The sequence below is a fragment of the Onychostruthus taczanowskii genome, unplaced genomic scaffold (genome assembly GCF_017590055.1).
Source record: "Onychostruthus taczanowskii isolate IOZ18803 unplaced genomic scaffold, ASM1759005v1 scaffold18, whole genome shotgun sequence".
Classification (NCBI taxonomy): domain Eukaryota; kingdom Metazoa; phylum Chordata; class Aves; order Passeriformes; family Passeridae; genus Onychostruthus; species Onychostruthus taczanowskii.
The window spans coordinates 4,908,006-4,922,301 of NW_024499017.1; the positions used below are offsets into that span (position 1 = coordinate 4,908,006).

At 36.2% G+C, this 14,296-nt stretch overlaps 1 protein-coding gene across 1 annotated transcript in view; it reads left to right on the forward strand.

Annotated features, from left to right (window-relative positions):
• The window catches only part of SLC6A2 (solute carrier family 6 member 2), a 60,692-nt gene extending 53,862 nt beyond the window's left edge, over positions 1 to 6,830 (forward strand). Inside the window, 1 exon segment of the mRNA XM_041400686.1 lies at positions 447 to 6,830. Coding sequence (XP_041256620.1) covers positions 447 to 470 — 24 coding nt within the window. The 3' untranslated portion in view covers positions 471 to 6,830.
• Positions 6,831 to 14,296: the final 7,466 nt, after the last annotated feature.

Here is a 14,296-nt window from a genome sequence, read left to right on the forward strand (position 1 = left end):
TCACAAATTAGTAAAGGCTGTCCTCAGAAGTAAACTACCAAAGTTACCTCAAACCATGCTAAATATGAGAGCATTTAAATTTGCTGCCACCTTCAATGAACAGGTAGGGATATCTTTGTTAGTGCTAAAGCAGATTTAGTGATTTATTCACAATGTTTAAGATTGTAAACAAAACACTGCCTACTGTAACCAAACAAATACAAATATTTTATTCCCATATATGTCTGGCAGTTCTGAATTTTAAAACTGAATTGAGATCTGACTAAGTAGCCTTTACATTCAGTACATTTCTCACTGCAAACTGAACTGCATAGAAATTTAGTTACAGAGCAGATAATCTATCCATTATTTTGAAACTTCTTTGTAACTCCAGATTTGTCAAAAAACGTCTGTCAGCATCATAATTTGAATAAATTATGCAATTTAACACTTCTGTTTCCTTACAGCTCCAACACTGGCTAACAATATGACAACCAACAGGTCAAGGAAAAAGCCCACGTTCAGCTAAACTGAGAATACAGAAAAGTCAAGTTCAAAGCTCCCTCACTTACGCTTGGACCAGGCTGGCCCAGAGCTTCTCTACTGACTCTGTGAGGGAAGACATCTGCTCTCTGTTGTCAATGCCTCCCTTCTATTACTTGGCTTCAAATGATCTTTAAAAACTTCATTTAAGTTTTCTTGCATCCTTTGGTGCCATGAGATCCCTACATGACCAAAACTTGTGAGTTTTGCTATAGGCAGAAGTGGAGGAGGGGGGAGCAGAGGAAAAGAACAATCAGCATAAGTTAAGTGCTTTTTTATTGTGAAGAAGTGAATTAAACTTTTCTGACAGTAATAACTTCTTCAGATATTCATGCCACAACCTATTTTAAACCAACAACACCTGAGCACTCTTAGATCTAAGGAAAGAGTACACCTCAGTTATGACAAAAGAGCAATTTTAACCTTGGCCTCATGTCATTAGCTTTCTTGCCATACTGTCCTTCGGGATGCGAGTTTGCACCCTTCTGAAGTGAAGACTCAGTGCTTCATTTTCAGTGGTTTTAGTTCCTTCTCTTGGTGAAGAACATTGTCTTTGCTGTACATGTTCATGCCATTTTCTGACCAGCTTAATTACACTGAAGCTGAAGAGCAGCAGGAAGAAAATTCCTGTTCAGTTACTAGTGCAGAACACAGCTTAATATCACAGTGTACTTCATTAAAGAGATATTCCCTTATATCAACAATTGGACTGAAATCATATGATCCACACCCTGCAGACTTTTCCAGCTAATCATGAAAGTTACATCCAAACAGACAGACTTTAATCTTTTTGTTGTATTTTGTTCCAAATAAAGAACGTAAAATACATTAGAAGGGATAATTTTAAAATTATATAATTACCAAGTGGCACAAAAAACCAATCTGGCTTTATTCCCCTGCTGTGAACATATTATAATTTAATCAGGATTCACCTACCAAAACATAGTAAGATTTTGTTAAATAATTTTAAAGTATGCTTTAGCTCTCTAAACCTATTCCAGCTCTGTTCTCTAGTAGTATTATGCAAAGTAGAAGATACAGAACAAACTCTGCATTTGGGTGCTGTTCTTATTCTGTGGTCACTTGTCACTGTAGTACCTTTCAAGTGATCACTACATTCAGTAGCTCTGAGTTAGTTCTTGTAATTATTTATCTCCAGGTCTACAGTAATTTTCAGAGGCAGTAGCTTCTCTGCTGGATCCAACCCAGAGTTTACCTCTGGACATTACCTCTGATTTTTTTTTTTTTTTTTTTGTCTCTATACATTCAGTTGAGCTTGTCTTTTAAATGTATGTAGTGCTTCCTCTTTTTTTTAAAAAAAGACCTTTTAAACAGATGGGCCTTTTTTATTTATAAAACAAGTTTTGTTGAGTTGTTTTCTTTTTTAAAATAGCCAAGTTCTAAAGTGCCAACCACTTTTGGGCTTTTTCTATTTAACATTGATTTCGGTTCAAAATAATGAAAGGAAAATTTCTCTCCTTATTCATTCTCTTCCTCCAACACATTCAATACTTCAGAATGAATCAAGTGTTGTACTTCTCTTGAAGAGTCTCTGTGACAAACAGTTTTATTTAAATAGGGATTTAAACCCAAAGAATACTTTCATCTAATTATAAAGGAAGTCTTATTTCCTGGCTCAGCTGATGGCCAATATCTGCTTAAACCCTGTTATTAAATACATTTCAATAATAAAGGAATTCCAAATGTTGCAGTTCTAATGCTGTAATTACACAAGAGGCTAAATAGTGAAATATGTTGAAGGCTTCAAAAAAGTAATCCCACCAACTTCTCAGTTAATCTCATTTTTATTGTTTGCCAAACTTCATGAGAATTCATTGTTTTAAAGTCTATTTTTCAACAATACAGCTGCTTCAGTCACTGTCCTGGCATGGCTCACATGCTTCTTAGCATAGATGTAATTATCAAGTTTAGAAACTTCTAGAGGCTGTTTAATGTGGAGCTTTAATAGGTTGTCACTTTACACATTGGTTGGTTGGTTCACGATTGGAAATGCTAAAAACCTCCACCAGTGTTCAGCTGTGACACAGTCCATCAGCACCACCCCATGCAGGAAAAGTTACATTTCCTCACCACTCTGCTCTGACATAGGAGCAAAGCTACCATACAAATAAATAAATCAGCTTTAGCCAGTGTCTTTGGGTTTGATTGTATTTTTAATATGTTCTCCCAAGGCAATTACCATACTTCATTATTTTTATTTCTGTTACTGTATAACTTCTTGGGTTTAGTGTAGTATTTATAGCTCAGGACTACATTGCACTATTGCCACCTTTTTCTGAGGTTTTCTAGGTAAAGTACTTGCAATCTATACAGAAGACCAAAGTCTTACCAAAGGAAGTAAGAGTCTTATTACCAGAATTATCCTGAATGAAAAAGACAATACACAGTGCATGACTGCATAGGTAGACTTTAAATTCAAGATGTTGCCCAAAGAAAGTCTCCCCCCAAATAATATGACTTCTGTCCTAGAGACAAACGTCTTCAATTCTCCACAGAATAAGATGATGAACTACCTCATGCCTCTTGGATGATGAATGATGCCATTAGACACAAACTAGCATCTATACAAATAACAAATACTTCTGCAAAGACCAGGTTATGTTCATTTCCTCCACTCAGTGATATGGTACAGACAGTCCAATAAGAAGCCATATCATGGGCACCCACCTGCTCTTACACACCTGCTTTGGGCCCCCAAGTACATTTTCAATATGGAAAATACCAAATGCCACAAAGAAACCCATCTCCCTTCAGTTAAAACATTTGTAGTTAAAAAACAAAAGACCAAAGCCTCCAGTCAGGTCTTTATCAACCATGTCACTTAACTGCAAGTCTTTCCCTAACTCTATCTTGACTTTTCAGCCCAGCAGCTCACCCTCTCCCTCAGCTGCACCTGTTTCAAGAGCAGACCCTCTCTGGGGAATGCCACTCTCCCAGATGTCCCCATGGAATTGTGTGCATATTCCGTCTGAGCAGGCATTTAAAAAGAATTATTCTTTTTAAAGACAAAAATTTTTGGTACAAGTTCCAGAATCATCTGCTTGCTAATTATGTTGGCTGTTTGGGTAACAAGCCCATGGGAAGAGTTCAGGGAATAAGATAAAGAGCTCATTTGACAGTTCTAGAAAATATTTCCTCAAAAACCTTTTCTTAATCTGATAAAGGAAGCAGCTGTCATATATCAGTATCTCTCTTCTGACCTTTCTTTTGACCAGTGAAAAAGAGCTGCCTGTGATCCATAATGTTTCATCAATCCACAGAAAGTTAGTTAAGACCAAGGAAAGAGACCCTTCATTCTCTCTTTGTATCCTTCCCTACCATCATTCAGCCAGATAATTCTTCACATCCTTGGAACTATTCTAATGCTACATTACTAAAACTCCACAGATGTAAATTTCTGGAAGAAACAGCGGACCTTTCAAGGCAATAGTCCAAAAAGCACTAGTACTATTTATTATTGGGCCCCTGTTTGACCAACATCTTTTTATCAGTCCTTCTTGTGTTCAGTTATGACCTGAGATATGCACCCTGGCAACACTTGAAAGACACCTTATCATATTGAGGGATTCTGCAGGATATCCAGGATCAAACATGATATTTTGAACTTAGAATGCAAGAGAATTACTTGGCTGTTACTACTGTGCATGTTCCCTGACTGCACGTGCAATGTGTGTTGTATGTACTTTTCCCAGAGGAAATTTCCTGTACTTGCTCATTTCTTCTCAGCAAAATACCATTTAAGTGTTATTATTTAAAAGGGGCAAGCCCAAACACTTTGTATATACATTTACTTCTCATGCTATTGTTTTGATATGAATTAAGTTTATTTTGTACTGTTAGGTTGTAGGAGGCCACATCAAAGATTTTGCTGTTAATGTCTCTTTTGCAGTTCTTTCAATTCATATAGCATTGATTAGCAAATACTTGCTTTTATGGGAGTAGATAGCTTTCATTCATATCCTGGACTGCTTCACTAAATTTCATGAGGAATTGGCAAATGTTTAAGAACTTCTTTCCTAAGAACCAAATTAAAATTGTAGTTCAACTATTTCAAAAGAGGTGGAACTTAAAAATATTTTATTTGCAGTGTCATGTTAAAACATTTTAAAATGAGCCTGAAGGACCCAGACATTAGAAAGCTGCTACAGTTCAACAAAGGTCAATGTATAGCCCTACCTGCAGAAATTGTGTGAACTATGAGCCTCTTGGAGCAGTAAAGTAGGAATTTTTTGTTCTAACACACTTTATTTTCTCAATACTAAGAATATTTGTGGTCCACAGATCACCTCATGTAAGAACCCAATTTTCTTAATGTGAAGGCTAACATGATGTTTCAGATTAAACCCCTGAACTACTTGGGAGACTCTCTCATCTACCTTCCTCTGACTCATATCCACATTCCTGTTGGTGATTGTGAGCTTACCTAGCTAATCAGTGGAAAATGATTAATTTGTACAGTAGTGGTCAAATTTAGACCAAATTTATGTGCATCTAAATTCATCAGAGACTACTACAGAGAGCTACATGGGCAATAAAAGCATTCAATCAGTAAAAATATAACAGGGTAATACAGTCACTTTTAAGTACAGCATTTGCTTGGTTTCCATCACCATTAAAAACCAGAATGTGCTGAGACAGATTGCAGTCACTGTGTGGCTGAGGAGCAGGAGCAGCCAAGGAACTGAAGACACCAGAAGAACATAAATGACACAGATTATGATTGTGTCACAGATATGATTGTGCTCAGTGAAATTGTGCTCTTTGAAGGACATGGAGGTCTCTAGGTCTGAGTGGCTGGGAAGAGCAGGGCATAAATTGAGAGGTTTAACCCTTGTGTACATTAGCCATGACTGCATTCATTCCCATAAGAACAGGGGGCCTTTCCTGCCCAAGCACTCACAGCCAGATTGAGTCACCCACGTGCTTTGCCTTCCTCCTTTCTTAAAATGTTTCTTTAGTTGCTGTACTGAACATGAGTTGCCTAATTTCATTATAAGGAAACAGAATAAATTCGGTGAATTAAGAGAATTACTAAGCCTTAAGCTGGCTTTCTTTTGAAGGTGTCATGTTGTTTCTTGGTCACTGCCAAGAGGCATTAAGTTTGAAGGTGACCTGCATTTGTAATTTACCTTGCACTCTCTGTGAACCTTTCTGCAAGACTTAGCTCTCCTTTGCTATGGGCAATATCAGTTACAAAGGGAGAACCTCCAAACAATACATTTTGAAAATAAATCCTAATAGGTCTAATGAAGATTTGCCTTACAAATAAAAGCTTTACAGTGAGCATTTACTTGGTTTACACCAGTGTTTTACTTAATTTTTAATGCCTTTTTATAGCAGTGACTAGAGTTTAACTTAGATAAGGGTACCTCTGTATAGGAAATATTTTAATATTTTTACCAGTTTTTTTAATTTTCATAGAATATATGTATATTGTAAGGCGAGAAATTCAACTTTGATGTAACAAGGTTATCACACAAGACCTATCTCTTCATTATAAGATTTTGTAGTCAGCCAGTCTAGTTCAATAATATGTTGGCCTTTGATTATAAATGTAAAAATGTAATACAGGAGAATAGAACATTACCTACAGCTAATGCACATTGTAGCACAATATTCTCCATTGCTGCCTTAATCTCATGGAATGAAGTCATGTGTTTTTAATTTATATTCTAAAAGAAAACCAAAAATTCCAGAGTATCTTTTGGCTGCAATTTTGTGTTGTTAGATGACTTAACATTGAACCAAATGTGTTAGTGTCCAGTAGATCTACTTCCAAAGCAAGAGAACACTTTGCAGTTTTCAGGAATAAGTCTTCATAGGAGCTCAAAACTTGCCACTAATAAAAATACTCTCCAAAGTGCCCCAGTGACCAAAAGTGTCCAAACACAGCCACCATGTTTCCATGCCTGATTCCATTAATTGTGCAATCTGCAGGTGAATTTTGCCTTTTTTTTTTTTTAAAGTCTTTGGTTATCTGGGGGAAATGGCATTTCAAATTTTTTCATTAATTTTTGGTTTTTTCAAAGGGAGACACCTACATGCCCATGTGTATAATTAGAAACAACTACATTTCTTATAAATATGGATATGGATGTGTGTGATGTGTGCTGGTTAACTATACTTAAAATGCTGATAAAGATGGTGAATGTAAAGTATTTGTCCTCATACCTCTGTCTTTCTGTGATCAGTGTAAATAAGAACTGTTTTAAGCTGTGCATTAATGTAACAGATTATCCCAATATTGTGTATAAAATTATTTAAATAAAATCTGACAAATATGCACATAAAGAGTATAAAGAAAAGGATTATGTACCAAGAATTTACTTCTGTCAATTAAAAGATGAAATGAAATTTTTGGTTTTTGTTCAATACTATTGGAGTCAAAGCTTCGCAGGGGCAGCTGGTCCTTGGCTTGGCAGACAGCTGAAAACAAAATCCCAAAAGCTGGAAACCTGCATAGCTCTCAACCTTCAGGAGATTGTTCACATCCTTTCGGTGTCCAGTGGATGCAGTGGGCAGATTAATTCCTACATTTGAGCTCCTTTCAGCAAAATAATTACAGTAATGCAAGGAAGCTTTCCCAACCACTCATTGAAAGGAAACATGAAGACCTTCTAGGAACATGAACCATGATGCATATCACAGACAGCCTAATTCTCCAAGGCTACATTGTTCTCGTTTTTACAAGATATTCCTTCTGTCTTGCTAATTTTGCCATAAGTAGTAATAGCCATAAGCACACTATTCTTAATTTACAGATCAGCCAGGAAAAAGTGACCTTAACCCAACATAAATGAAGAATGGGTAACAATTATTTTATTTAACTTTTTTTACTAGAACTAAAACCACTTATATTTCCAGATCAATTTCTTACATTTTCACATCAATAATGAAAAGCACTATTTCCAAAGGTACACTTATCTGCATACAAATTTTATACTTGGAACATACAGAACCTAATGACCTTCCTTGGTGCTCTTTTCTTTAAGCAGATCTCAATATTATTAAGGCACAGCCTTCAATTGTTTATATGCCTTCAAGTAAGAAATGCATGCTTTAAACTATTTTAATACATCTGAAAGACTGAATAACAAAATTTTCATATGCCAGTTTTTAATCACGTCAAACACTTAAATCCACAAATTAGTAATAAAACAATTAAAAATTGAATGATTTCAGGATACTTCAAAACAAATTTCTCTGAAACACTGAATCTATTCCACCATTCAACAACAGCCTGTTTAGAAAATTTTAATTTTACCACTACTCTTAATTCTCCCATCAACTGCTTTGACCAAGCTTTAGTCAATTGGCAAGTCTTTAGGACTCATTAACTTGCATTAACAGATTATTAAGGAAGTAAAACTAGACAGGGTTTACTTAAAATAACAGAATCATTCTGTCCTCCTGGCAGTATTATTGAAACCAAGTTTTCTACCTGTTTTTGGATACCTATGTTAGGTCTTCTGACAGCTCCCTAATTTACTCTAAAAGCAGGAATTTAAGTAGTACCATATTTCAACACCCAAAGCTCAAGAGGCAGATGAGGTACTGGTGCTACCAGCAGATCCAACAACTGCGTCAGCATCCCTGATTCTTCAGCATCTCAGATTTGTACAAGTAAACATGAAATTTCAATTTGCTTTCTTACCTGGGCTAATATTTATAACCTAAGACAATTTAAAATGCAGAAGCATAACAAAAATTATCTTTGAAAAGAAAATTGATGGCTTGGAAAAGTTAGAAAACATCTGGTTCTTTTTTTATTATAAGACAAATCAACAATGCTGCCAAAAACCTGAAATATTCCATTCTTGTACAAGCAAAGAGAAAGAAGGGAAAACTGACAGGATGTGTTTAAAAGTAGTAACTAAAGTAACAAGGACCTCTTTCTAAGAGTTCTACAAGAAACCAGTTTTAAAAACTAAGAGTGAACTGCTAGAATTGAAAGAGATCCAGAAACGCCTACTTGCATAATCCACCAATGTGTAATTCCAGCAATAAATCAAAAGCAATTCCTAGAGAACAGAAAGGCCCTCTCCTTCCTCAGCTGTAAAAACAGTGATAACTCTGCTAATCTTCATGAAGTTTTGAAGTATCTGGGGCAGGCCAGAGCAATGGCATTGCACAAGCCAGATATTAGAACCCTTCACTCCTACAATTATTAAATCTCCTTAAACAGCTTCTCCCCTTCCTGTAGTTTGCAAAAAAGAACTAAAATAAGTCAAAAATTTTCTTCCTAGATGTCTACAAAATGTGTGTGGAAACATTTGCACATTTTAGTGAAAGCTGTTCTACATTACATAAATCCACATTGGACCAAACTGGAAAGTTTGACATCTGCTGGTCTTGATTTCTTCTTATGCACACAAGCAGACTCAAAGTTCAACCACCCATTAATTATGTTCTGCAGGGTTATGTTACAATCAAGTTGTGAAATTTACTGTCATTTCAAGTAAAAATGTGTGATCAAACCATAGATTTCTCTTCGAGCAAAGATTTAGTTCTCAACTTACACAGAGAGAAATTGACTTTAACCAAAATATGACACTGCATACATTTTCAGAAGGCACCAGTGTCAGGGGTTCATTACTTTTAGTTACTGAGACTCACAAAAAAACCAACATGCCACTGAAACATTTTAAAGTGAAAATCCATTTTTTAATTTCCTTTCTCTCTACCAAAGCCAGAAAACAATCAAGCAGGGAGTACTGTTAGTCAATACTGCTTTTCTAGATCCCTAATCACAAATTCTCCAAAGACAGGCTTGGGGAACTCTTGAAGTTCAAGTTGTCTTAACTAATTGACACACAGTATGATTTCTGATAAATTCATGAGATGAATGTTCCGAATTGTGTGTTCAGTTCTATCAAAAAGAAGCACTTGCTTCCCACAAATATCAGCGTGACTGTTATTGTGCCTAGATAAATTTCTGCAAGCAGCACTTCACAACAATATTAACCAATGTGAGCATGACAGTTCACAAACAGAACAAAATTGTCAGGTAGTTTCACTCATTACCTTTTAACAAAACCTTCACAAACCACTACAGAAAAAATAAAGCACATGTAGGTAGTAAAAAAAAAAAAAAAAAAAAAAAAAAAAGTGGTAATTTCTGGCAGAGAAAAAGTTCTACCACCTTTCAAAGAAGAGATGCTTGATGCATCATTCAGTGGTGCTCATGAAAGCAAATCTTTAAAGAAATTTGATATTTTGACATCGACCATGGCCAGAAATTATCACAGCTGCAGCTATTCAATTGCAAAATTGAAAGTATCATAATTGATATTCCATAATTTTACCCATTTCTTTAACTTGTAAAAGTGAAAAAAATTACAGACAGGAAACATTCTGCTGACTCAGAATGACTCTGGTGGAAAGGGAGATCCAGTCGTGTTCAGGTGCCATTTCCTGTCCCCCATTTCTTGCCCATTTCTTCTTGTCCTCTTGCTTGGCCCCACTGAGCAGAGCCTGCTCCATCCTCTGACACCTCCTGCAGGCACTGACAGACATTGAGGAGGTCCCCCTCAGTCACCTCCTGAGACAAATAAGGCTAATTCCTCCCTCCCCAAGAAGGGAAGTTTATCCTAAATCACACTTTAAGGTAAATATGGGTGATTTGCTTGTGACCAAATGCACATTTATCTAAACTATTTCCTGACTTCTTTCCAGAACACACATTAAAAGAACCACGGAGCAGAATTTTAAGCCTGAGGTGAAACAGACACTGACTGCCAGATAATGGATCTTGTCCTGGCTTTAGTTCCTAGAACTGATTTATTTTTCTGCCACCTAGTGTCTCCATTAGAACTCTGGTCCTGAGTTGAACAACATTCAGTCTTCCATGTTCTGAGGTCACTGAGATCTTCCCTTAAGCTTCTGCTTTCAAACTTCAAAGTTAATTAAGCCTGATTGTAAAGAGTATATAAAGTGAACTTTATGGCCAATTTTGAATTCTTCCATCACATAGCTTTCACCATCAGTAATGGCAAATCTGAAGGGGACAAAGGCATTGTAGGGCTGTGTGGTGAAGAGCAGAGATCACCAGAAGCTTCACAAAACAAAAGGAGAGCCCTCTAAAGGATCTCTCAGCATTAATGCAGTAAGGCCATTGCACACATGGACTGGCATCAGCTCTGCCAGGTGACTCCAGTGCTGTCCCCAAGCTGCAGGTTTCTGCCTTGCCTCAGGTTTGCCACCTACACAGCCTTGCATGGGTTTCCTGGTCCTCTTTGCTCAAAACAACTCAAGTCAGCTATGGCTTTGAAACCATCTGCTGCTCTTTTGGTGTAGGCCAAGCAATAGAAATACAGGAGTTGTACAAGAAATAGGAAACCCACAATCCTTTTAAAAGAACAGGATGAAGCAAGAAGTTTTCCATAAAACATTCTGTACTCTAAGAATATGTAGATAAGTGTCTGTAGCTGACAAATGAATTTTCAATGTTAGAAAGAGCTGATTTTATATTATTTATTTTGTAAATACTACATTTTTCTTCCTTCTGGGCTTCAATGGCCCCACTTCTATTGGGATAGCAAATAAGGCTGAGAATTAACTGTGAAAGAACTTTGATTCCCCATTTCTGGAAAAGAACAAACTGGCTTTCAGTTTAGTTGTCTCATCCAAAACAAAGGCAAGAAAAGCTTGGGTGCTGGTTGAGTGCCACTGCAACCACCTAGAAAGGACAGAAGCCCATATCAGCCTTGCTTCTGGTTTGAAATACTTAGGCAGCATAGGAATTTCAAAAACTATTTTAAAATTACTATTTTGCTCTTTTGCTATTTCTTAAGTATGTTGCATTAACCTACTGAACTGACCCTGAAACTCCTGAACTATTTTGTTCTTTTCTTTTAAATGTGTTTTATTCAAAAATTAAACCTGAAATATTATTCTCCCTCCTAGGCATATAGAATATTTTTGGTTATTCAAGAACAAAATGACCTGTTTTCTCCTCATCTGATCTGATGGTTTTGTCCTTGTAATATGCCAGTTCAGTAGTTCACATTTTCCATTGACTTTTCAATGCTTTCTGAAGCCAAAATGACATTACCCTTTAAGTACATGAGGCTGTTGTCATCAAGAAAGGGTCAGCACAGAAAACTCACTGTACACAAAGCTAAGATACAATTAAGCAACTAAAAAGAGGAAAAACAAATGATCAGCCATTTCTGCTCCCATTCACCTTTTCCATGTAGAGCCCACCTGGAGATACATCAGCTCTGACATTCCTCACAGTACAAATGAAGGTAGCAGGCAAGTTCAGGTCAGGAAGAGTTCAGTTCAGGCTTCCAGCTGTGGGTTGCTCTTTTATTTGGGTTTTTAGGAGGGGTGATTCAGACACAGGAGTCCCATGTATGACAAAACTTCAAAGACAAGTTATCTCACCACATCTTGTAGATGTTCTGATGTAAGCAATAGCCCTTGAAAGACCCTTTTAGGCACTATGCAGGACCTGACCTAAAGAATTCTGAGACATTTCAGTTTCCTGTACTCTAAAGACACAGTTCATTTTCCCCTGAATTATGTTCTAGTCCACAACAACCAAGTGACAGTGTGATTTTTCATTTGCCATCATTAGCACCTGTCAGCAGCACCAGCCTGGCTTCCAGGAATGACTCCAACCCCTCTACACAGGGTATGGCTACACCAGAACAGACTTTTTTTACTACTTTAAGAACCTCTGCAGAAATGGGTATCTCAAACAGAAAGCTTATGAGATAAATATTTTTTAAAATATATTAAAAAAATATTTTGTAAAAGAGACTGTATTTTTAAGCAAGAAGTTAGAACATCTGTCAAAAAAACCTAAGCTAACTCTTTCAATATTTTGCCTCAGAATTTTTTTTTTTTTTTTTTACAAAGCAGGAGAGGTACTATTTACTGCTTTGTTCTTCATAGCACTTTGCTAATTTCAGAAAAATATTATCCTTTAATCTCTATTGAATAGCTAACTTTTGCTCACCTATTTACTAAGATCAAAATATGTTTTACAGAATAAATACAGATGATATAGAAAGTTTGACAAATTTGACTGGATCCTGGGCTCCTTTAGCTCATGCTATATTCCCCTTTCAGGGCCAAACAGAATTATGACCCATAAGGATATTTAGTGCATTGCATATACAAAACATTGTTCCATGCACATCATCAGTAGAAAGTTATTACTAGTACCTTCATTGATTTTTCTGCTGCTTGTATTGGGCTTGAAACAATTCTGTATTCACAATGTAAGTTTGCAAAATCCTCATTTAAATCTCTACCTGCTCTACTTCCATTTTGAGACAAAATCCTAGAAAAGAATGCCACAGAGATTGTCAGACACTCCCAGGGATTTTCTTCCTTAATTTATGATATATTCTTTCCTTTATTTCTGGTATTTATTATGCTTTGTATGCAAGCAAAATAAGCCATTTTTAACTGGCTAGAAAAATGCATCAGGGTGGTAACAAATACCACCCAGTATTTCTTAATTTTCAGGACTTCATTTCCAACACAGAAATTTAAAAAACCTGATGTGGACCAAACACTGAAAATTAGAAAAATATCCCTTAGAATTATTCAAGAGGTTTCAAAGGTCTTCTGGAGTTTTAGCATAATCCATTCTCAAAAATGATAATATACTTGAGCAAGTCTGGCTTTTAAACTGTTCTTTAGCCAGCTGATTTCCTTCCAAACACCTGCTGCTATCTGGTGTGACAAAAGGTCAAACTTACAAAATTCCTTAAAATTTATTTCAATAATGAAAGTCAGTAAACTTCCCATAAACCACAGCATAATTGCTGTGACTATGACAGTTTAATCCAATTCAAGAGGAAAAAACCCACTTTGGTTAGATGTCTGGTAACAAACTCATTCAGACAATTTGGACTCTAATCTAATTCACAAAACATTAATCTGTCTGGTTCCTGATCTAAAAGCTACCATTCTCAAAAACTCCCATCTGCTCTTGTTTGAATGTTTTCAAGATGTATAAAAACATGTCAAACATCTTCCAGCAGGAAAAATTATAATCAATCACACAATTCTGATCCTTGTACAAGTCTTTTCTATGATTTATGAATATTAAACACCACACCAAATTTCAAGCAGTTAAATATTCAAGCAGGAAAAGTTATTCCTGATGCTAAAGTTCCTACTGTGTTTTTCCTCTATATAATTATTAATAGAGCTTATATTATATAATAATACATTATATCCTGCATATAATTATTAATAGACCCTATACATATATATTGTTTGGCATACAACATACCACAAAAACCAAAAAAAAAAGAGTAGCCTGATGCCAAGCAATGTAATATTCTGATTTATAGGAAATTTCTTTATGAGAGGACTTCCATAAAAAACTTTGTAAATAAATCTCAGCTGCTGCTCCCGCTATCTCCTGCTCTTGGAAGACAATCTATTCCAATTCTATCTCTATTGTGATTCAAGTGTGTAGAGTGAAACATGCCCCGTAGTTCTTGTTTATTTACTTTCTGTGCCCAACCAGTGCCAGCTAGATTGATGAATGTTTCTGCCAAGAGAAAACTCTTGTATTAAACCTGGTTATCACAAACCACAATCTCAAATCCATCAATCATAGTTTGTATAATCCCAAAGAGGGCACTTCCATCATTTCCTACAGTTTCCACGGCAGCAATAATTTCATTTACTATCAGCCCAGGAATATGCCCAGGTTCAACCTTGTGAGCATACCTGGATGTGTCTGGTGAAGGCATTCAGAGGATCTGCAGAAAATTCTCTGTTT